Source organism: Mesocricetus auratus, unplaced genomic scaffold (genome assembly GCF_017639785.1).
Source record: "Mesocricetus auratus isolate SY011 unplaced genomic scaffold, BCM_Maur_2.0 Super-Scaffold_100007, whole genome shotgun sequence".
In the NCBI taxonomy this organism is placed as follows: Eukaryota; Metazoa; Chordata; class Mammalia; order Rodentia; family Cricetidae; genus Mesocricetus; species Mesocricetus auratus.
In genome coordinates this window covers 9,843,313-9,868,410 of record NW_024429191.1, presented here as the reverse complement: position 1 = coordinate 9,868,410, position 25,098 = coordinate 9,843,313, and the positions used below count along the sequence as shown (strand labels likewise).

The 25,098-nt window shown below is 43.8% G+C and overlaps 1 protein-coding gene across 2 annotated transcripts in view; it reads right to left on the bottom strand.

Annotated features, from left to right (window-relative positions):
* Ift140 (intraflagellar transport 140) overlaps positions 1 to 25,098 on the bottom strand; it is an 80,079-nt gene that overhangs the window by 53,573 nt on the left and 1,408 nt on the right. For both annotated transcript variants that reach the window (XM_040748307.1, XM_040748305.1), the window contains exons 2-14: positions 23,634 to 23,809; positions 21,767 to 21,988; positions 13,769 to 13,890; positions 13,494 to 13,636; positions 10,778 to 10,953; positions 10,278 to 10,369; positions 9,491 to 9,597; positions 8,154 to 8,299; positions 6,565 to 6,768; positions 6,145 to 6,217; positions 5,448 to 5,539; positions 1,445 to 1,572; positions 1,007 to 1,124 (exon numbers count right to left, since the gene is read on the bottom strand). In XM_040748307.1, coding sequence (XP_040604241.1) covers positions 1,007 to 1,124; positions 1,445 to 1,572; positions 5,448 to 5,539; positions 6,145 to 6,217; positions 6,565 to 6,768; positions 8,154 to 8,299; positions 9,491 to 9,597; positions 10,278 to 10,369; positions 10,778 to 10,953; positions 13,494 to 13,636; positions 13,769 to 13,890; positions 21,767 to 21,988; positions 23,634 to 23,780 — 1,770 coding nt within the window. In that variant the 5' untranslated portion in view covers positions 23,781 to 23,809. The remainder of the gene's footprint in view (positions 1 to 1,006; positions 1,125 to 1,444; positions 1,573 to 5,447; positions 5,540 to 6,144; positions 6,218 to 6,564; positions 6,769 to 8,153; positions 8,300 to 9,490; positions 9,598 to 10,277; positions 10,370 to 10,777; positions 10,954 to 13,493; positions 13,637 to 13,768; positions 13,891 to 21,766; positions 21,989 to 23,633; positions 23,810 to 25,098) is intronic.

Genomic DNA, 25,098 nt, shown 5'->3' with positions numbered 1-25,098 from the left:
TCATCTGTCATGTGGTGGAATGGGCAGGGAAGGATACCACTAAACCCCTCCCACCCATCAATGCAGGAGACAGGTGGGAGACCTGGACCTGCCTCTTATCAGCTGCAGCATTCAGAAGAATGCCCCAACACCAGACCTGGGCAACACCCTGAAGGTGTAGGTGTGGGGGATTTGACCCTGAGGACATGAAAGCAGGACAACTGGCCCTACCCTTTGCTTTTGCTGCAAGGGATGAACTTGGCAGGGTAAAACAGGAATGCTCACCCTGGTGGTTCAGAACAAGGGAGAGCTGGTGGGCTGGTGGGCTAACCAACCCTGCAACTACTCAGGCCCAGAACTAGGGTTGCGTTGGCCACCCCAATATCCACCCCATCTGTGATCTGCTGGAGCAAGTGAAGGGACCGGTCCTGAGGACCCAAACCTTCAGGATCTCCACAGCACAGGGCAACAGCAGGATAACAAAGAGGAGTTCCAGGGAGGGTCCAACATTGATAGGGTAGCAGAAACCAGAGGCCTTGAACCAGACCAATGACTTTCTGCAATGAACACTTACAAGTAAATATATATGGATAAAAGGGTTTACTGCGGGACTCACTGTGTCACACTACCATTTCCATAACAAGACTGATTTTTTTCTTCTTCTTTTTCCTTTTAAATTTTGTTTCACTTTGGAGGGAGATTGCAAGGGCAAAGGGTGGACATGAAGGGATGGGGAAGTGAATGGGATAGAGACGCATGATGTGAAAGACACATGGAATAAATAAAAAACCAAAACCACCACCACCACCAATAAAACAGAGTGTGTGCCAAGACAGAAGCAGGCAGCAGGCAGGAGAGAGCTGATGGAAGATGGAAAATTGATGAGGGGGGTGAAGAGGTTACAAGGAAGGCAAGACATAAAGACCCAGAAGACCTACTGAGGAAAGTATTCCAGCCAAAGGCACAGCCCCTCTCCACGAGGCCCTTCATATGGACAGCAGAAGGCTAGCAGTGATGTCGGCCTTACCTTGCTAAGGAGGATGCTGATCTTGTTCCCATTGGCATTGCACCTCAGAGACGTGATATTCCCCACATCAGGGATGAGTTGGGCCAGGTTCTTAGAGCTGCAGTGCACTTTTGCTTCCCTATGTGAGACCAGGAGAACAAAGAATGACCTCAGCATCAGGCAGAGATCCCTTCTTGGCACTAATTTCTCTGACTGCTGAGACTTTGACATACAGGGTGTTCTGTTCAGCTCACTGCTTCTCACCTTGTGCACTGAACCCCTAGCAAAGGGAAGGGAAGGGTAATTTTTAGAACCAATAATGGTCTCTTCTAAATTAGAAAAAAGAGGTGTCACATGAGATTAGAACCTAAGACTTTTTGACACTGTTTCAATTTTCTGTCTACTAAATTGTCTCATAATTTCAAGAAATTAATACTTCTGTTTGGATGAAAACTGTACCTTCTGGAAAGATCAAAGCTTTTAAAGTGAGCTAAATCTGTCCCTGCAACCAGGAAGGTCCCACAGACGTCTAGGAAGCAGGGGCTCCCCTCAGTCTCAGAGAACAGGAGAAGTTGTTTGACAGTTCCCTGGGGAAAGAAGAACAAGTTTAGCTGTACACTTGCATGGTGCCCCATTCCTCTCCTTTCATTCACCCACTAAGTGATCACTAATGGGCCAGCAAGCATCTAAACTAGGGTTGGTTCCGTAGGAAGACAGGCCCCTGTCTCAGTACAGTCTTGGGGCTACACGCCTCAGGTCAAGGACCAAGATACACAGGCTCCCAGCTGAGACGTGCTCTATGGTCACACACAGGATGATGGAATGAAGCAAGGGTAGACGGATGGTGACCTCCGTCCCTGTGGGTTGGTCTGGGTGGGCACTGTGTTCCAAAAACACTTCTCACATTGTCAGGGTTAGGTGCATGGTCATCTGGGTGCTAAGATGAGGGAAGGATGCTCTACCAGAATCTTTGTCACATTCTGGACATATGCCACGTTTGGAAGGCAATTCACAAAGCTCCACACTCATATTCGTATTTTCTGCATTTTACATTTATTTACTTAGAAAGATTTATTTATTATGTATACAGTATTCTGTCTGCATGTACACCTGAAGGCCAGAAGAGGGCACCAGATCTCACAGCAGATGATTGTGGGTTGCTGGGAATTGAACTCAGGACCTCTGGAAGAGTAGTCAGTGCTCTTAACAGTGAACTACCTCTCCAGCCCCTGTATCTTACATTTTGGTAAAATATTTAAGAGATTAATGTCTATTCTGGGGACAGTGTTTAAAATGAGGTGAACCAGGAAGAAGGTGGCTATCAGAAGAACCCAGAACTGAACAAGTGTCTCTGTGTTGTGGACCCTTCAGTCTGGTATGGGTGCAAGAGTGAGCGAGCAATGGAGAGAGCAGAATGCTTTGAGGGAGGCAGGTGGAGCAGAGGTCATATGGGTACATTACCACAGGAAAGGGGGCAGTACTCCCCAGCTCAAGCTTTCCTACCTGCTCTGTGTCCACCTCTCAGGTCCCACAAGTCTAGCCTGTTTTGAGGAAGAGGAAGTACCCCACTTCTTCCTCCTCTGAGAGAGTCCACTACCTCTCACAACTCACTGTCTGAACCAGAACCCTCAGAGCCTCTTCTTCTGATTAGATCTACCAGGACTCCACCATCCTTCACCAACTCCCTCGTCTTTTCACTATGCAAACACAGAGGTTATATTGTAATGAAAACCCAACACATAACCAAGAAGAGGCAACCCAAAATCTATCCTACTTCTGCTGGCATCAACATCAGCCTACCACTCTCCTGCCTCACTTCCAGTCTGCCCAGGGCTCTGGCTTCAGCCTTGACACATATTACCCATACCTGGACCCTCACTAAAGGTAATGGTGCAGGAAAATGGAAAGGAAGTATCTGAAGTCACCTTATCACTAAGCCAGACATAAGAGAGAGATGGGAGGGAATGTGAGAGAGACCACTAGCACTTCCTCACTGACCACAACCAACACACATGCCTTCTGTAAGGTAAAAATGGCAGATGGGCTGGAGGTGTGGCTTAGTGTACAGTGTATGAATGAGGTATGGCTTCTATCCAAACACTGTACTGAAAAACAAAAAACAACAGGGGGGGTTGGAATATCAGGAGGAAAAGTATCTAACTCCATGCCTGCTGTTGTTCCTATAGACAGGCTCCTTTTCCAGTTTCCTGCATAACCCAGCATCCATAGCTCTGTACTCTTATACAGCTTCTCCTTAGCCTGCCATAAAGAACAGTGTTCTCCTCTCATCTCTGTGTCCACTACTGACACCCATTTGCAACAAGTCAGAGTGGGCAAGACACAGCCCAGGATGGCAGGAGGCACTTAGCTCTGGATGCAGGCTGTCCAGTAGGCCCCGAACCCCTGCCTTCTCTTGGACATATAGGCTGTAGGAAAACATGGCATCACAAGTTCTAGACCAGAGCCCATTACTTCTTTACATCTTCCCAGGAGGGTGCAGGGACCACATGGTGCTTCCTTGTCACATCTGCACAGTTCAGTCTCACACTAGGAGTTCTGCCTGTCCCTGTCTTCACTCTGGCTGCCTGCAACCTAGAAATAACAACCTTATGGCAGGGGCCTGGATGAGCAGCATGTGAGGTACAAGATCATGGATATGGCAATTCTAGTGAAGTGCACACACTAGGTTCCAAAAAACAACTCAAAATCCCACATAAAAATCACACCAGCGGCCGGGCAGTGGTGGCGCACGCCTTTAATCCCAGCACTCGGGAGGCAGAGGCAGGCAGATCTCTGTGAGTTCGAGGACGGGCTGGACCGACAGCCTCCAAAACAATACAGAGAAACCCTGTCTCGTAAAACCAAAAAAAAAAAAAAAAAAAATCACACCAGCACAGAGGCTATGGCTCAGTTAATAAAGTGCTTGTGTCACAAGTGTGAGGATATAAATTTGGATCCTGGAAACCCACATAAAGCTAGGCATCCTGACGTGCCCTGAATCCCAGTGGTGGGCAGATGGGTTGAACAGCTGCCTCCCAAAAGATCCATTTTCTTGAAATGCTACTGTAAAAGAGTTTTTGAATATGTAAGTAAATCAAGGATTTGTTTATTTTTATGGTTCTGGGGATTTACCTCAGGGCTCTGCCCAATCCAGACACTCTACTAATCTACACTCCCAGGCCCAAGACTTTTAGATGAACTAATTCTGCATTAGAACGAGTCCTAAAACCACTCTGTTTTCTATGCTCTGAATGGAGCCTAGGGCATCCTCTATGCTAAGCACATAGACCACCACTGAACTATATACCCTAGAGAAAGGATGCTATTTTTGTTTATTTGTTTTAAAGACATTTATTTTGCTGGGCAGGGTGGCACACACTTTTAATTCCAGCACTTGGGAGACAGAGGCAGGCAGATCTCTGTGAGTTCAAGGTCAATCTGATCTACAGACCAAGTTCCAGGACAGCCTTCAAAGCTACAGAGAAACCTTGTTTTGAAAAACAAAACAAAACAAACAAACAAACAAAAACCACCAAAATTTATTTTATGTGTATCCATGTTTTAACCACACGTATGTCTCCATACTACATATATGTCTGGTGCCCTTAGAGCTCAGAAGACAGTATCAGATGCTATGGATGATTGAGAGCCACCATGTGGGTTCTAGGAACAGAACCTGGTCCTCTATAAGAATATGTTCTCTTAACTGATGGGCCATCTTTCCAGCTTCTGAAAGTGTTTTCATCAGACATGAAGAGAAGACACAGATATAGAAAGATGTCATGTGAAGCACAGAGCAGAGGGAAACCTCTGTAAGCCAGGGACACTGGGGATTGACAGCACTACTAGCTCCTGAAAATTGAGAGGCAGGCACAGATTCCCTGGTAAAGCTTTCTGAAGGAACTTGGCCCGACCAACCTCGATTCAGGATTTGATTTCCAGAACTGTGAGAGAACAAGCTTCTGTTGCCTTAAGCCAGTGGTTTGTGAAAATCTTTGGTAGCAGTTACAGCAAGTTAGTGTTGTGTCAGTTCTGGGTTCTGGCGTCACAGTGGGATGCAGACAGACCAGATACAGCACACAGATGCTGTGCTGGAGGTCTCTCACTGTAAGAGGCCAGCACTGCTCCATCTGGCCTCACCCTCACTCACAGTCAGGGGGAGGCTCATCCAGAAATATCATACAAACTGATAGCATAAAACCCTCAGTAGGTTTTTAAACCAACAAGCATTTCCTCCCATTTCATAGCCCAGTATAGTCAAGGTTCATGGAAATGGACTTTCCCCTGAGAAACGCTCTAACCCTGCCTCCCTATTTCAGAGGTCACAGCATGGATGGGGAAGCCACACCAGAACCCATTTCCAGTGAGCCACCTGATTGGAAAATAGGACTTAGGAACACAAAACAGCATTTTCAACTTGATTGTAACTTTATCATCATAGTCACTGTCGATAGTCACCTACCTGCCAGGTCCGCACTTGAATTCGGTTTGGCTCCACTGTATAAATGCTTTCTTCATGCATTGCTAACACTGATGTTTCACAAAGGAACGTCCCTGAAATGAAAGATGAACATCAGATGAGCATGAGCATGGCAGAAGTGCCTTGTGTAGAGTCCCTCGTCAGCTCGGTCCTCATGACAGCTCCTTGAGAATATCTTAGCTCCATGAATCTCATAGATGAGCAGAATAAAAAAGGAAAACAAAAGCAAAACACTAAAAATATAAAACCAAGAAATAGGAAAACACAATGAAAAAGAAGTGACCCAAAAGAATATTTGCCCTGAACATAGGGAACTAGATAGGCTCCTGGGGCCCTAGTTCTGGCCTGGGGATTCAACATCCACCCTGCTCACTAGACTTTAGCTCTTCTTCCCCTGCTTGAAGGTGCTCACGCAGCCTTGTTAGCAGTTCTGGAGCCCAGGAGGATTTGCTGGTGCAGAGTCTCATATTTCTGAAATACATTGACCACGTCACAGGATGCAGTCTTAAAGCCCTGGCTGTGGGGCCAGGGCTACAGCACTGGTTCTAGTCACTCAGGCATAGGAATGAGAGCTGGCATGAGGGTCTTGCTAGCTCTGTGCCAATCCCCTTACTCTGCAATAGAGGGCGAGGCAAAAGCAGGGATGTAGAGACTGTTCTGGGTGTGAATAGAGTCTAACCTGCATTCCTTAAGGTAGATCCAGAAGGTTCAAAGACGGCCACTTGTTTTCCATTCCAGACAGCCACAGCATCCTAAAATGAACATGGGTGTCCAAAGGCAGAGATAAGGAGTACAATGAAGACCACAGACCCGCTACACATTCCTGAAGCCCGCCTTCTTCCCTCATCACTGAGTGTTATGATGGGAGCCCAGTTTCAGGTCACCCAGTCTCCCATGGATGCAGGTTACAAATAAAATGCCTGTGGGTGTTTAGTATTTTTTAAAATAAATATGATATACATGGACACTCAGGATGGATTAAGCTGTCACCAAGTCCCCTTGCTGTTCTGAATTACCCTAATGACCTAGCAGTCAGATCTTTTGGTTACATTGAAGATCCTCTTCTAACACCCACAGACCACCCTTGGTAGTCAGTCACCTTGGTGGCAAAGACTCCACTGATGTGCATATCAGTACGCAGGCTATGTGTGCTCCCCGTGGACAGGAAAGACACATTGACTAAGCTTGGGGAGATTTGCACAGCAGCTACTTGCTGGTGGAAGTGCGATGACATGGCTTGCTCACTGAGGATGGACACAGAGTCGACACTGCTCACTGCCAGAAGGTTCTTCCTGGAGCCCCACTTCAGTACCAGGTGGGGAGAATCGCATCCATAAACAAAACGTGAGAGATACAGTCAGGAAGTATATACATGCTTCCTAGGAGAGCCCACAAGCCACTTCTTGTTATTTTAAAAAACAACTTAAAAACCTTTAAAGAGGTAAAATATGTACTTTATAGAAACATTCTAAAATACTGCTAGACATGAGCTGTGAACTGGCAGGCAGACACCTGTGTGGTTGTTCTACCTAGAGTCTGCTCTAACTGCAGGGCATCTGCTAGGAATTTGCCATTCTGATTACAACATATCCATATTTATTATTTTATGTGAATTTATAGACAATTTTTATCATTAAATTATCTAGATTTCTTCTGCTGGTGAGAAAGAAATGTTAGTTTCCAACTTCAAGTCAATCTGAAATGCTCAGTTTTCACAAATAATTAAGAGCCATGTAGAAGATCAGAATATGGCCAAAAAATATTATCAGAAGTAGCTCTGTGAAAGGATCCAGATGATGCTGGACTTCAAAGAAGCTGTAATAAATATAGTCACGAACATAAGCATCCTATTGCAGTACTACAAGGTATGATGATTCTGTCTCATCAGAGAGTGTCAACAAGTGACAAATAAAGACAAAATGCTCCCAAGAAATGAACCCTATGTCTATATAAAACCCTGAACACATGTTGACAGCAGTATCATTCATAACTGCTCCAAATCAGAAGCAGAAAGCTGTGGTCTACCCGTGCAATGGGGAAGTCAGCCATAAAGAGGGAGCACTGAAACCTGCTGTGACATGGGAGAACCAGGATGTCAGGGAACAAAGACACAAAGAGTGGATTTTTGTTTTTGTCTTTGTCATTCAAGACAGGGTTTCTGTGTGTAGACCTGGCTGTCCTGGAACTCAAAGACCTGCCTCTGCCTCTGCCTCCTGAGTGCTGGGATTAAAGGTGTGCACCTTCTTGTTTCTTAAACACAGGCTTTCCTCAAACTTGTGAATTCAATGACGATCCTGCCTCAACCTTCTAAGTAACTGGGGCTATAGGCATGAACCACCATACCTGACTTAAGTATTTTCCTTCCCCACTCCCCCAAGACAGGGTTTCTCTGTGTAGCCCTGGATGTCCTGCAACTCACTCTGTAGACCCAGGCTGGCCCTGAACTAAGAGATCCACCTGCTTCTGCCTCCTGAGTGCTGAGATTAAAGGTGTGTGCTGCCACCCCCATTTAACCCAAGCTGGTCTCATGCCTCAGGTTCCTAAGGATTGGGCTTACATATCTATATAATTTCTTGTTAGTATTATTGAATAACTGATTTAAAAAAAAGGTTCCAAGTTAATTATGTTCTCCATTTGGTACAGCAGACAATGAGTGCACCAAATGTGATACAGAGCTGATTACTGTACCTTTATTTGTGTGATGTTTCCTTCAAGCTCAGTAGGTGTTTGAAGGGCCCACATGTCCTTGCCCTCAACCCCCCTGCCACTTGGGAAGTTTGGCACTTTTTTCCATAAGGCTACTCGCCCTTTATTGGTCCCAGCTGCCAGAAGACCTACAGGAAAAAGCAAAGCACATGTTGCTTGTTGAGAAAGATTTAAAAGCTGCTGGTGGATGCTGTTTTCTGCTTCCAGTCTGCCTTACTCAGGCTGCTTCCCCAATGCTCCACTACTGCCAAGCACTCAGCAGGGCTAACTCAGTAACGTTCCTCTCCTAGCTTTCTGTCCTTGGTATTTGCACTCATGCATTTGCATACTTTCCCCAGTGCACAAACACTACCCATACCATGAGAAGTACAGGCAGGCCTCAAGTATATAACATCAGCATCACTCTTTTGGTCAAACCTTTTGAACATTATGTAAAATAAGAAGGTTTCGTTGTTACTTGTTCATCTTTGACCAACTGATAATAACAACTTACTTATCTTTCTTTTTTAAAAACAGTACCTCACTGCCAGGGGTCCCACAAACAAGGTGGAGGTGGGCCTTGGACATGCATCAACTGAATGTACCAGGCTTTGTTGACTGCCCATGGGAGGCCTTACCCTTTCTGAGGAGTGGATGAGGGAGGGTTAAGGGGAGGTGGGGGGAGGGACAGGAAGGGGAACTGTGGTTGGTATGTAAAATAAATTTTTAAAAAAGCTCACCTTGCCGGGCATTGGTGGTGCACGCCTCTAATCCCAGCACTCAGGAGGCAGAGGCAGGTGGATCTCTGTGAATTCGAGGCCAGCCTGGACTACAGAGCGAGTTCCAGAACGGCCTCCAAAACAATACAGAGAAACCCTGTCTCGAAAAACGAAAAAAAAAAAGCTCACCTTAGAAACAAATTTGAAAATAGATTTTAGGTTTTGAGGGGGGAAAAACACCCCAAATCCAGTATCTCACAGGCTGGAGAGATGGCTCAGCGGATAAGAGCACTGGCTGTTCTTCCAGAGGTCCTGAGTTCAAGTCCAGCAACCACATGTGGCTCACAACAGTCTATCATGGGGTCTGACTCATATACATAAATAAAAAAAGTACCTCCCTATGACTATGTAGTCTTTGCTGGCCTGGAACCCACAATATAGACCTTGAACTCAAAGATATCCACCTGCTTTGCCTTCTGAGTGCTGGAATTAAAGGTGTGTGCCACCGTACCCCACTTCCATTTTTTGAATAAGCTCTAAATCTCACTATAACTTATTTTTTTCTTAACACGATGATTGAAGTTGTTTCTGTTCTTCTCATGTCAGGTCAAGAAATCTCACCTTTGGTTTTACAGAAACAGACACAGTTTATATTCTCTCCCTTTTCAAAGCCAAACTTCTCTTGTGGACTCAATATGTAATTCTCTCCTCGTTCTAAGTCCCAGAATCTGCAATAGAAAGAGAAAAGTCATGGGAAGGGTTATACTAGTGCCCTCCTCTGACCTGAGGACTGCCTGGGAAGAAAACTCTGAGCCGTGCTCTACAGACTCCTAATACAAAAAAGAAACCTGATATTATACTGTTCGTGATTAAAAAGGGTGATTATTAAAGGGTAGTTTTATGTGGCATTAGAAGAAGAAGAGAACATAGGAATCCCAGCTACACACAGTAACAGTGAACATTATGTTAAACATTATGAGTGGCCAAAAAGATACCAGAATGCCTGTTTCTATTTATGCCAATCTTAAGAAACTATGCAGAACTAGGTTTGGAGTATACACCTATAGTCCTAGTTACTTCAGAGGACGAGGCAGGAGCTGTGCTTGAGCCTAGGAGCCAGACACTAGCATAAACAGTAGCATAAAGACCCTGTATCAAAAACAAGTTTCCCCCAAACCAGGCAAAGTGATTCTAAGGGCAGATGTGATCTAGTCATGCTCCTGAAGGCATGGGGGAAAGCAGGAAGGTCAGATTGAGTAGATGAGGACTCTTGGACTGCCATTGCTTAGCTTCATAGAGCTGTCTAATATGCAAAAATTCATAACAATGTGCATTATCCATGTGTATACAAAAGAGTCCGTTCCAGACAGGATTTTCCAAGGATCTGCATGGGAAGACAAGCTCTCACCTGAGCACTGGTTCCCCGACGGCTGTGACAAGAAGGCTGCCCTCTATCAAAGTGATATCTGCCCGGCGGCCGGTTTTCCCACTCAACTTTACCTATATGTGGAAAAAAGCAACTTAAAAGCAGCACAAGGCTCTTGCCAAGATGCCTGATGAAAATGTGTTAGCCTGACATCTGGTCTTCAGTGGCATCACTGAGACTCACCGAGGGGCCACAACACAGGGCAAATAGTGGAAATGGAAAGCTGGCCTCTTTTTAAGGGGTGGGACTGGAGAGATGCCCTTACCCAGGCCTGTTCAGAGACACTGGAACAGCTTTCACTTTCCTCACTTACACTGATAGCCTAGAGTAAGAAGTGACACTGAATAGCGAGGCTAGCTGCTCTTTCAGCAAGTGACAGCCTTCAGCCTTGCTAACCAAGAGAGAAAGACAGTCAAGACAGGCAAGAATCTTTCGAATAAGCCAGTAGCCCTGCTGGTTCAGCATCTTGCTCTTTCACCTACCTTCATTACTTCTTCAGCTTCCCCCTCAGGAGTCACCACATAGAGAGACAAGAGGAGGTTCTGTGTAACCACAACCAGTGCTTCTCTCTTCTCAATGTAGAACAGCATCTGGATGGAGCTATCTGTGGATGCCACCTGGGCAGTCTTGCCCTTTTCATCCACATAGTGCACTGTCCCTGCGGAAAGAGGTGGCTCCTGGCTCATCTGTCTTTCAATGGTACCCATGAGCAACAGTTTCTATCTGCTTAAGGATGCTCTCACAATAGGCCCATCATCTTTCTAAGAACTTAAGACATTTGCTACAATGTTTCTTAGGCTACCATCTCTGACAGATCCCTGTATTTCCTGCTAGTATAGCTGACTCTGTGGATTCTCCGCCTCCCCAGCTCCTCCAGTCTCCTCTTTCTCCTCTCCAGCAGTGGGTAGTTCTAACCATCCCACTCTGGCACCCACTTTCACTCCCCCAGCAGCCTTCAGTCCCCCTGCTCCCACTCCACTGTGAGACCCCCTCCATCTCTCTCTATCCAGCTTAACCAGGCCACAGTTCTCCCTTTGTGAGAGGTTGCTGGGGTGCACAGCCTGGCTAGGGTACATGCCTCCCCACCTAGACTCCTCCTCGTCCTGCCCTGCCCTGAACAACCACTTCAACACTGGTCAGCACCATCTGGTCTGACTCCTTTGTTTCTTCTTAGGTGACTGAGGGTGGGTGAGTTCCCAGGATTCTCTGGCTCAATTCTGAAGGTCTTCAAGGGCCTCCATATGAGACCTTTTTGTCCTCTGGTCTCATCTTATTCTCCATGGATAACTTGAGTTCTCATTAAATAGAAAGTTCACATTCTAAGTTAATTTTAATAATATTTAATAAGAAGTTATGGAGTAGGGTCATTAGACAATAAGACAGCAGACACTAATATAATCCCCATCTTCCAGAGAGGGAAATTAAAGCACATACATGATCTTGCACCCTAAAACCCACATCCTGGGGGGTAGGCAGAGCTTATGTCTAGATCTTCCATAGCACTTCCAAGGTACCAGCATCATTAATTCCATCTCAGTTCTCATCCCAATACCCTCTCCCTGCCCCATGGTGATGCACCCAGTTGGATATTCCCTGTGGGACTTCCTCAATTGTCCCTCTCCACTGACTCTCTTTATCTTCTAAAATGAAAGGTTTTTCCTATTCAGAAATTATGAACCCCATGACTTATTACAACATCAGCAGCCTCCCTTCTCAAACCCAGCCACCTCCTATGGTTCTCATTTCCTGGGAAAGGTACCACACCTGACTGTCACTCTTTCTCATTAGCTTCAAGGTGTACTTGTTTCAGCCCTGGCTGGGAAGTGTGTCTCCTGTTTATACTGAGAACAAGTGATATTAAAATCAACAGCTGGTATAGCTATAATTTCAGCACTCAGGAAGTTTAAGGCAGGAGGGATCCAAGAGTTTATGCTCAGACTAGGCAAAAACAAAAACAGAAACAAAATTGCAAAAATAGGTAAAAATACAATGAGCAGATGGTGCTTAATAGCAGCCTCTGTGAGGGCTAGCTACAGGCTACAAGGGCAAACTGTCATTGTTATGCTTCATTCTCAAGAACACATCTGGATACATCAAGTACTTGATAATTATGCATGCTGAATAACAGGGGAACACGAACCCGAAAAGAACCTTCCAAAACCATCTCTGCTGTTAAGCAGTCAGTGCTGAGTTGTTGATTAAAAGCTTCAGGAGAGCTGGGCGTTGGTGGCGCATGCCTTTAATCCCAGCACTCGGGAGGCAGAGGCAGGAGGATCTCTGTGAGTTCGAGACCAGCCTGGACTACCAAGCGAGTTCCAGGACAGCCTCCAAAAGCCACAGAGAAACCCTGTCTCGAAAAACCAAAAAAAAAAAAAAAAAAAAAAAAGCTTCACGAGGTTGGGTGGTGGTGGTAGTGGTGGTGACAACAGTGGCGGCGGCAGAGTGTCCAGCACTCGGGAGGCAGAAGCAGGCAGATCTCTGTGAGTCTGAGACCATCCTGGTCTACAGAGTGAGTTCCAGGACAGCCAAGACTACACAGAGAAACCCTGCCTCAAAAAACCAAAAAGAAAAAAGGGGAAAAAAAAGCTCTGTGAGGGCAGGTGTGGAGGCACACACCTTTAAACCCAGCACTTGGGAGGCAGAAGCAGGTGACCAGACTGGTCTACACAGCATGTTCTCGGTCTGCCAGGGGTACATAGTAAAGACCCTGTTTCAAAAACAAAACAAAACAAACAAACAAACAAAAAACAAATCCCCAAACCAAAACATTATCAATGAGAAAAATTAATAAACCAATCAACCAGATAAAAATCTTAAAAACTTCTTTCTGAGCAGGGCATGGACAGTGGTATATGCCTATAGTCCCAATATTTAGGAGATTGTGGTAGCAGAAAGATCATAAATTGGAGGCAAGCCTAGGTTACATAGTGAGACCTATTGCAAAACAAAGCAAATAAAAACAACAACAAAACCCCCCCAAAAAACAAAACTTCTTGAGGAAAACCCTTCAAAACAAATTAAGATGGTCTGTTCTCATCTCTGCTAGAACAAGCACAGCACCATCTAATCAGGAGAACATTCAAGGAGCCCAGCGTGCAGAGATATTCACCGAGGTCTGTCTTCATTTCACACAGAAGCACTGCTGTCAGCCTAAAATCTCTTTGGATGAAACCTACAATTACATCCCAAGTTGCTCACCATCCATCAGACTGACAAAGAAAGACAGCCCCTCTTGAGACCCCGTCTTCAGGAAACTTCCAAAGCTGCTCTTTCTCCAGTTAAACATGTCCAGGGCTTTTTCATCACCACTTACAGCTGCCTTTGCCAATTGAACTAGATCCCTGAGAGTAAAGGATACAGTAGTCAAGATTTCTAGAAGACTTGGGACTGGGTCCACCTGGGTCAGGAGCCATACACCCCACCCCCAGGATGAAGGGTGGGATAAGCCAGACCTCGTGGGGCTTCCTGCTTACTCTCCAGGAGGAGGGAGGCGGAAGATGCAATGGGTGAGTGGTTTCCCATATTCGTGTTTCAGGAGCGGTGTCCCTTGTACTCGGCCCCGCTGGTCCAGTCTCCACAAGAGCAGGACCCCAAGCTGCAGGAGGTCAACAATATGTGTAAGGAACACTGGTTGGAGGTGAACCAATAACTAGAATAACACAACACTGGCGATTCCTTGTTCAAAAACATTACTGTACTACATGTGCACCATGGAAATGCCAAACTATTCAAAAGTATATAGAACCACAACTCTTCCCTGTGCCCTCTCCTCTTCCTCACTCCTAGAGAGCAGCTGTCATGTGCTCAGAAGGTGCTGCTAACTTTAGAAGAGATTCTGATTCACAGGAAGATTATATAGACAGCACAGAGTTCCTATGTATGACTCCAGTTTCCCCTACTACTATACTGAAAGGTGCACTTCTAGCAGTTGATGAGCTAGGGCTTGGGATACAGCTTGGCAGTAGAGTGTTTTCTTAGTACACACAAGCCTTGGATTCAGTCTCTAGTGCTCCCACAGGAAAAAAAAAAGAAGCACTTGACTGGAATTAATGAGCTAATATTTATATCACCACCAAGTCCACAGTACTTCATTCAGAGTTCTTCAGTTTCCCTTTCTATCCCTTTTCTGTCCAAGGAGCCTGCCTAGGACTCCACATGACATTAGCTGTCATGTCTTCTTAGGCTCCTGTGGACCATGATTTCTTCAGTGTTCCATTTGCTTAGCATTAAGGTCCTGCTCAGGTACAGTATAGGGTGCTGCACCTCTGGGATTTATCTGACATTTTCCCCATAGCTGGATGGGATTATATGTTTGTTAGGGCAGGACCAGAAAAGCAGATGTTGACCATCACCCCTTGTAGAGGTAGCTTTTACCTGTTGTAAAGTGACTTTTCCCTCCCTTTCTATGCTATACTCCTGAGAAAGAAGGATGCAGTATGCACTTCTCATTTAAGGGGTGGGAGCTAAGGCTGACGTATCTACAGAAATCATTTGGTATTCTTCAGCATAAGAGATTTGTCTCCTTTCTATCATTTGTTTACTAATAAACATGTGTTTATATCAACAATGACTCTTAGGTATTTATTTCCTGCTTTGGTTATAATCTAAATGCTGTTTACTCTGTTGCTGAACTCATGTGTTCAATCTGGAAGTCATCAAAAGCTCAGATCAATTACATAGGTTAGTGCTAGAGAAGTCTAAACGTGACTCCATCACAACTGGCTGGACTGGAGAATATGAGTCAAGCTTTGGAAAAGACCATGTTTCAATCTGAATCTTTTCACCCTGATACCCAAGCATTCCTCAAGGGCTGTTTCTCCACTCAAGGCCAGTAGACATTACAGCACCTGTGAACTCTCTTTGCTGTCCTCACTTCAATCATCAATATTCCACATTGCTGGATGGCACCACCTTTATTTTAAGCAGGAAAAGGATTTTCAAATCAAGTGAACTTCAAAAAAAAAAAATCTGGGCCTCTGAGAAAGATTACGTAAGTTCTAAGACAGCATGAAACATAAGCACACACATGTTATGAAGAGGACACATAAGCACACACGTGCTATGAAGAGGACACATAAGCACACACATGCTATGAAGAGGACACATAAGCACACACGTGCTATGAAGAGGACACATAAGCACACACATGTTATGAAGAGGACACATAAGCACACACGTGATATGCATAAGCACACACATGATATGAAGAGGACACATAAGCACACATGTGATATGAAGAGGACACATAAGCACACACGTGCTATGAAGAGGACACATAAGCACACACATGCTATGAAGAGGACACATAAGCACACACGTGCTATGAAGAGGACACATAAGCACACACATGTTATGAAGAGGACACATAAGCACACACATGATATGAAGAGGACACATAAGCACACACGTTATGAAGAGGACACATAAGCACACACGTGCTATGAAGAGGACACATAAGCACACACATGTTATGAAGAGGATACATAAGCACACACGTGCTATGAAGAGGACACATAAGCACACACATGTTATGAAGAGGACACATAAGCACACACGTGATATGCATAAGCACACACATGATATGAAGAGGACACATAAGCACACACGTGATATGAAGAGGACACATAAGCACACACGTTATGAAGAGGACACATAAGCACACACATGATATGAAGAGGACACATAAGCACACACGTTATGAAGAGGACACATAAGCACACACATGATATGAAGAGGACACATAAGCACACATGTGATATGCATAAACACACACATGATATGAAGAGGATATATAGGCACACACATGATATGAAGAGGACACATAAGCACACATGTTATGAAGAGGACACATAAGCACACACATGTTATGAAGAGGACACATAAGCACACACATGTTATTAAGAGGATATATTATGAAACTGACACTCCTTGACTCTGCCAGCTTTATGAAGACATGGAACATGTTTAGAAATTCTTTGCTTGTTTTTTGAGATAGGGTTTCTTTGTGTAACCCTGGTTGTACTGGAACTCTCTCTGTAGATCAAGCTGACCTTGAACTCACAGAGATCCACCTACTTCTGCCTCCCAAGTGCTGGGATTAAAGACATGTGTTATCACCCAGCAGAAATTAATTTTTAAAAAGTTAAAAATGTTGTACACTGAGAAAAGCACAACATGAAAAGATAGGAAAATGAAACTTTCCTAGAGTTGAGCACTGTGAGGGCACCCAGGTGTGGGCACAGGGCTGCATATGCTATGACTTATGAGATGTTCAGATCTCTGATTTTAATTAATTAGCTCCCAGGTGACAGCTCAGACAGTTTCCTAAACATTCACACATATTCGTATTTCTGGGCTACTGATTTAGGAAAGAAATTACTGGACACAATAGTCAGTTTCTTTTTATTTTGGGTTTTCGAGATACGGTTTCTCTGTATTGCTTTGGAGCATGTCCTGGAACTCATTCTGTAGATGAGGCTGGCCTTGAACTCACAGGGATCCACCTGCCTCAGCCTCCCAACTGCTCAGATTAAAGGCGTGCGCCACAACCACCCAATTCATAAACTCCAGTTTCTTATAATCAACTGCTAACTTGGAACATTCTATTATAGAAAGGCTGAAAAAACAGTTGGGTTCTTGTATATGGCATTGATCTCCCTTACTAAAGGACTATATGACACACTTAGAGTTGATGAGTTAGCTCTGGGCTGTAGCTCTATTAGAAATATACCCAGGAACAATATCTTTTACTCATTTAGACAGTCATATGACCCTCATTCACATGACAGAGGGCAAAGGAGCCTGCTGCAATTACGAGCTGAACTTCTACCGGCTGACAGAGGAGAGAGTGATTGGATGCAATGAGCTTCCTGACCTCAGGTTTATGCCTGTTAAACTGGAATATGAGCAGAAAGTGACTTGGAGATGTATCTGCCTCCTTTGTGCCACCTTCCTGCTAGCGATACATCGAACAGTTCCAGGTTCCAAGTCTGGGTGTCTTTTCCATGTCTTCATCTTCCTTGAAGGCTTACCATTCATGATGGTGGCCCTGGCTACCTCTTCACCTTCTTTTATTCCTTCATTGTTTCATACAATGTAGCTGTAGACAGTATGATCACAAAGGAACACTGGCTGGAAGGTAATATAAAACTAGGTCCATCCATGAAGGTGCCTGGACAGTTAGCGCACTGGTGGGGAGTCTGAGTGGTATGCTGTACTCTAATAGCACATTCCAGAAAAGCTTGACTAAAGACTTGCTTGCCACATGTTGGGAAAAGCTTAACTAAAGACTTGCTTGCCACATGTTGGGGTGTAGGTCTTCTTAACTCTCATACTGGCCTCTGCAAAGAGATACTGGGAAGAGACAAATGGCCTGGCCTGTATGGTTGGCATTCTAGGCTCTTCTAGAGCAACAGGATTTCTAGTGGACATTCAGTGAGGTCCCTGGAGGTATTTCTTTGTAGGGCTAGCTTCCTCCTCAGATGCTGTTGACTGGTACACACGAGGTGCTGTGGAGAAGTGGCCTGGCGTCCTTCCTGAAGTCTAGACTTAGAGAAGGAAACAAAAGTCTTCCTGAAATGTTGGGCTCTTGTCCAATGCATGGGACAGCCTGTTGTCCCCAGATTAAGTATATATTTTCTGGCTTCAGCTGGTTGCTTCCCTTGGTGAGCACAACAAGGGTGCTTGTGGAAAAGTGGAGAAGTTGCCAGGATCAAGCCCAGTGAGGGATGTTTGCTCACTCTTTATATGTATCTTCCTGCTTTAGTTCCTAATTAAATTAGTTCCAACACAATGGTAAACTTTCTAAGAAGGATTAACATTTCTTAAATATTCTGACTCAAGGGACTTAGTTCACACCTGGGCTTCATTTTATGCCTGAGTAATCAGTTTGGTTAGCTGTGTCTTAACTTTGTCAAGATGAGAATGAAATGTAATGATCCTGAATTATTCTATTTCACAGGAGATTGTCAGACTATTTCATAACACAAAGGTGGAAAGCTCATTAATGATACTCTGCTATACTCATAGATTGGTAGCTAGCCCAACTGTCATCAGAGAGGCTTCACCCAGCAACTGATGGAAGCAGATGCAGCGACCCACAGCCAAACATCAGGCAGATCTCTGGGATTCCTGAGCAAGAGGAAGGATTGTAGGAGCCAGCAGAGTCAAGGGCACCAAAAGAAAACCCACAGGAAAGAGTAGTTCACAGAGACTGAACTACAATCAGGAAACCTGCATGGGAGTGACCTAGGCCCTCTTTATATATGCTACAGTTGGGTAACTTGGTCTTCTTGTGGGACTCTTCTAACAGTGGGAGTGGGGCTGTTTCTGACTCTGTTGCCAGCTTTGTTTCTGTCTCTGTTGCCAGCTTTTGGGATCCTTTCCTCCTAGTGGATTGCCTTGTCCAGTCTTAATTGAAGAGGAGGTTCCTAGTCTCACTACAACTTGATATACTAAGGCTAATTGGTATCCCTGAGAAGTCTGCCCTTTTCTGAAGAGAAATAGAGGAGGAGTGGATAGGAGAGGGGCTGTGAGGAGAGGAAGAAGGGGAAACTTTGGGAGGTATGTAAAAACAAAAAATTAAATTAAAAAATTAGAAAAGGAAGAACTCAATTTAAAACTGGCAAATGAAACATTAGGTGCACAAAGAGCCCAAATTGGAGATTTCTATGGGTTCGTTCCCTTGGAGCTTGAAGGAACTGCTCGAAACACTGGGAGGAAGATTTGTAGGAGCCAGAGCAGTCGAGGACACCACAAGAATCAACTAAACAGGGCTCATAGAAACTGAAACAGTAATTGTGGCGCCTGCATGGATCTATGCTAGGTCCTCTGCAAATATGTTATAGCTGTTGGCTTGGTGTTGTTGTAGAACTACTAACAGTGGGAATGGGAGTGCCTCTAACTCTTTTGGCTGCCTTTGGAACCCCTTTCATTCTTCTGGATTGCCTTGCCTAGCCCTTATATGAGGGTTTGTTCTTAGTCTTATTGTATCTTATTATGCTGTGTTCAATGGATATCCCTGGGATGCCAGCTCCTTTCTGAAGGGAAACAGAGGAGGAGTGGATCTGGGGGAGATGGAGTGAAAGGACTAGGAGGAGTGAAGGAAGGGAAAACTGTGGTCTGGATATTGTATGAGAGAAGAATAAATAAAAAAGAAAAATGGGCAAATGATGTAAAGGAAAAAAGAAATAGAAATGCTCCCTGGAAATGATGCTCACCTTCAAGATCTAGAGAAATGATTTTACAGAACCACTGAGATGCTACAAGTTCATCTTTCAAGAAACTGATTTTCATTATCACATTTATTTGTTTATTTACAGTGGGGGATGAGTGAGCCACACTGCATGTGTGGAAGTCAGAGGACAACTGTGGGAGCTGATTCTCTCATTCTATCCTGTGGGTCCTAGGATCAAACTCAGGTCATTAGGCTTGTCTGCAAATGCCCTTACCTACTGCTGAGCCATCTCAATTGCCCTCTTTCTTTTATTTTATTTTTACTATTTTTCTCCTCTTATTTTCTTTCTTTCTTTTTCTACTGCTGGGTATTGAACTCAGGAACTTGCACATGCTAGGCAAACACTCTACCACCAAACTAGACCTCCAGCTAAGATACTAATGCTTTGTTGTTTGCTTTTTGAAACAGTCTCATATGTCTTACGCTAGCCTTAACTTGCTAGGTAGCTGAGGATGGCCTTCAACTCTGATTCTCCTGCTTCCATCTCATGAGTGCTTGCATCATGTGCCATCATGTTGAGTTTATATGATGCTGGTGATCAAACCCAGGGTTTCATGCATGCTGGGTAAGTCCTCTATCAATCAAACTACATCCTCAGGCCCCAAGAGATACCATTTTTCAAAGCAAAGTTCTTATTCCTAGGCATTCCTTCTGTAGGGAAACACAAATACTGTGAGCTACTTCAAATCCATAGAACATGTTTTGGCAAATATCTATCTAACCACAAGGATAGGGCAAGGGGTAGGACTTAATAGCAGAACTCTTGCTAGCATACATGAGACCCTGGGTTTAATCTCTAGCACTACAACAAAACAAAATAAGCCTTACAATGGCAATAAGCCCTAGGTCCCACTGGCTTCACCAGTCCATTTCTGTAACCTTTGACTGTTTGTCAAAAGACTAGAAGCCACTGAAATGTTTAGCAGATAGTTAAATAGTTATATTCATATAACAAAAAACCAAATACAAGAGAACAAGGAAGACCTCTAATTACCAATATCAAAAATCTCCAAGATACATTGTAATTACCAAAACTGCAAAAAACAGAGTGTGCAAACTAAGCTATATTTAAAAATTAAGCGAGTAAGGACTATACCCTCATTATATTCTCCAAAGGTATTAGTCAGATGCTGAATACTAGGTCCCAGAACCTTTAGGAGGTAGTGTCTACTGGAAAGAATTAAATTAATGGAAGGTGTGTCCTTGATAGGGATATTTGATGTTGGCCTTGTCTGTCTTTGCTTCCCAGTAGCCGTGACAAGAAGAGATGTTTTCTATTATGCACACTTGCCTTGATGTACTTTGTTACGACATGCCCAAAGCAACATGGACAAGCAGTCATGGATTAGAATCCCTGAAACCACAAGTTAAAATAAATCTTTCCTTGTTAGAAGCTCATATTGAGTATTTGCTACAGTGATAGAAACTGAGTAATAAAACCTTCAATGTGAAAGTCTTGTTCCAAATGTTTAATTTGAAAGCAATCATAAGGTTATATTCAAACATTTAAACTGAGGGGCACTCTGGAAAGCTACTAGTCTTGACTCAAAAGTCAACATTATGAAAGACAAAGAAGTAAGGGAAGGATGGATAATATAAGACCACAGAATTGGTCTTGGCTAAAATACCAACGAGAATGACAGCTAAATGTAATGTATGATCTATGGCAAAATCATGGATCTAAATCCATGAATTCAATTTCCTAGAAAATTATAGACATACTTTTGGTACATGAAGGGATCTTAGAATGAATAGTTGAAGTCTTGCTTCAAATACTACTTTTCTAAAAAAAAAAAAGAAAGAAAGAAAGAAAGAAAAAGAAAAGAACACATAAAATTGGGAGTTACTAGGGTACTTGGGACAGGGACAGAATTGGAAAGGAGAAAATGTGGAATAGACGTGATCAAAACACATTATATGTATGTATGACATTTTTATCCCTGCATCCAACCCCGAGACAGGAGACAGTGTTTCTCTGAAACTTGATTTGTAGATCAGGCTGACCTCAAATTCACAGAGACCTGCTTACCTCTGCCTCCTGCTTGCTGGGACTAAAGGCATGTGCCACCACTGCCTGGTTAACATTCTCAATCAATAAAAAATGAGAAGAAAAATATCTGCAATCATGCCTGAAGAGATCGACTTTAGAAACCACACATCAAATAACTTGGTCTTTAGCAATCCTTCATATGCATCCCTATGTGCATGGTGGGGATGGAGACTGTGTACTTCTTACCTTATCTCCAGATACCAGGCAGCTCCCACTGGTACTCCAACTGAGGATGGCAATGTCAGTGGTATGTGGCAGGGGCACTGTGTGCTGCTCCTTGTCCTGCTTATTAAACATTATCACTTCTCCGGTCTCCCAGCCAATAGCCAAGATAAGTCTTGTTGGGTGCCAGCACAGTGAAGTGACCCGGAAGGACCTCTCAATGTGGGTGTCAGGCACAGGCTCACCCTACGTGAGACAAGAAGAAAAAACTCCCATGGTAAACAGTGGCAGGTATATCAAGAAACTGTCTAACCCACACAATTCACATCAGCTACTTTAAGATCAGAAGAGCTATTTAACAAGAGGATGGTCTTCCATGTGTGCTTGGGTGCACATGTGCATGTATACGTGTGTGGAGACTAGAAGCTGATGATGGATAGATACCTTCCCCAGTTACTCTCCACATTATTTCTAATTACTTATTATTATTATTAATTAATTACTGGGGGCTGAAGAGATGGTTCAGCTGTTAAGAGTTCTTGCTGCACTTCCAGAGGACCTGATCAGTTCCAGCACCCAAGTCAGATGGTTCCCAATCACCTCTAACTCCAGCCCCAGTCATTTGATGTCCTCTAGTATCCAAGACTATGGGCACACACGTGCATTCACATACTCACACAAAACAAGAATAAAATCTCTGTAAAATAATTATCTTTTAAATAATAAGCTGGTTAGTGGTGGCACGTGTCTTTAACTCCAGCACTCAGGAGGCAGAGGCAGGCTGATCTCTGAGTTCGAGGTCAGCCTGGTCTACAAGTGGGTTCCAAAACAGCCAGGGATACACAGAGAAATCTTGTCTCAAAAACAACAATAATAGGGGCTAGAGATATGGCTAAGTGGTTAAGAGAACTGCCTGCTCTTCCAGAGGTCCTGAGCTCAATTCCCAGCAACAATATGGTGGTTGACAACCATCTGTAATGAGGTCTGGTGCCCTCTTCTGGCCTGCAGGGTTACATGCAGGTAGAACACTGTATACATAATAAATAAACCATAAAAAACAACAACAAAAATTACTTATTTTGTGTGTATGCATGGATACACATGTGTGCCATGATGTGTGTGAAGGTCAGAGGACAACTTGGGAGAATGTGGGTCCTGAGGACTGAACTCAGGTCTTCAGACTTGGAAGCAAGCACCTTTACTTGCTCAGTTATCTTGTCAGCTCACCTTATTTTGAGACAGAGTCTCTCATGTGAAACTGGGGCTAATTGCCCCAGCTAGGCTGGCTGGCCAGCAAGATCTAGATCTTCTGTATTCTGGCCTCTGTAGCTGCGAGAAAAGGAGTTTATATTCTTTAAAGACACCTAGTTTGTGGTAATTTGTTATAGCAGCCATAGGAAACTAGTACAGCTTGAAAAGGTCAAATTGGGCTGGAGAGATGACTCAGTGGTTTAGGGCACTTACTCACCTTGCTAAAGACCTGGGTTTGGTTCCCAGCAACAACATGATGGCTCATAACCATCTATAACTCCAGTACCATTGGATCCAGTGCCTTCTTCTGACCTTGAAGTCGTGCATATACACACAGACAGGCAAAACAATCGTATACATAAAATAAATAAATATAAAAAAATTCAAAGGACCAACATGGAGAATTGAAGAAGGCATGTACAGCACAGGATTCAGGCGTAAGCATGTTCCTGACTCTATATGGCAGGGATAAAAGAACTGCCATATGGAGGGCTTGGATGATCAGGCATAATTTGGCCTTTAGGAAGAACAGATGAGGAGAAATCTAGAGCTGAGTTATCAAGACTCCTTGCCTCTATGCCTTAAGAAAAGAACACAAGAGCTCGAAGCTGCTGAAGTCAAAGTAGCTCTGATGACTCACTTGTTCAAGGTAGATGTCTACACTGCTTCCACAAGATGGGCTTATGGATGCTACTGCCAGGAATGGGTGGGTGGGGTGCCAGGTGATATGTGAGGGAGATCTGGATGCATCTGGGGCTTTGATTCGGTGGTCAAAATACAGTGCCATGATGATGCAGATCTGGTCAGGGATGAAACCTGCAGAAAAGAAAAAAACCACTAAGAGCAACTACATATAAAGTTACAAAAGGGAAGCAAATCTACAGAAACACTTAGCACCTTAAGTGTTCTTTAGACTAATGTTGGCAAGTTCATTTGTTAGAGATTTTTATTATGAAGGAATATAAAATTAGAAGCAAAGAATTTGACTTAGAATGATCCACAGTGTGCTAGGAAAGAGGGAAAATTCATTGCCATCAAAGAAATAATTAAAATAGAATGAAAGCAAGTGAGCACTGAAGCCAGGGTTTCAACTAATTCTTGGCAATTCTTATTCTAGACACAATAAGCATGGTTTCAATTTCTACAGATACCTGCAAAGAAAATTTTGAAACAAAATAAAAGCAAACTGCCCATAAGAGAATACCTGTACAGGAGGAAAAGGGGAAAACCAGCATTCAGTTTCAGTAAAACCATAAAGCTCAAGAATGTTGTCTAGGGCTGGAGAGATGGCTCGGGGGTTAAGAGCACTGACTGCTCTTCCTAAGGACCCAGGTTCAATTCCAGGCACCCACATGGCAGCTTACAACTGCCTGTAACTCCAAGATCTGACACTCTCACACAGACATACAGGCAAGCAAAACCCCAATACACATAAAATAAAAATAAATAAAATTTTTAAAAAGAATGCTGTCTAGCTATGATGTCCAGGTGGTAGAGGTCAGAACCTGTCTCTTATTAGACAGTCAGAACCACAAAGCTACCATTGAGAAGCTGAATTTGAAATGTTACATGGTCTTGAAAGACAGTTCTGTGCTCAAGAGAGCATAGTGCTCTTCCAGACAACTCAAGTTCAAGTCCCAGCACTCATATCAGGAAGCTTTCAACTGTCTATAACTCCAGTTCCTCTGGGATCTGCATGCATGTGCACACACACACACACACACACACACACACACACACACACACACACACACACACACGCCAAATACAGTGGTACAAGATTTTAATGCCAGCACTCAAGAAGAAGAGACAGGAGGATCCCTATGTGTTTGAGGGCAGTATGATATGTAGTGAGTTTCAGGTAGCCAAGGGTACGTGGTGAGACCTTGTCTCAAAAAAAGGAAAAGAAAAATCTTATTTTTTTTAAAGGGATTATGTCCCAGTTTCGATAAGCCCATTTTATACAATGTTTTAATCATTCACTCTCTCTTTCACTATCACTTAAGCTTTTAAATGAGTATCAGCCACATAATTAAAACATTATTAAACTTTAGGAGGTAGATATTCACAATAAAATAACTACTTAGCAAGAATCTGTTAGTGGC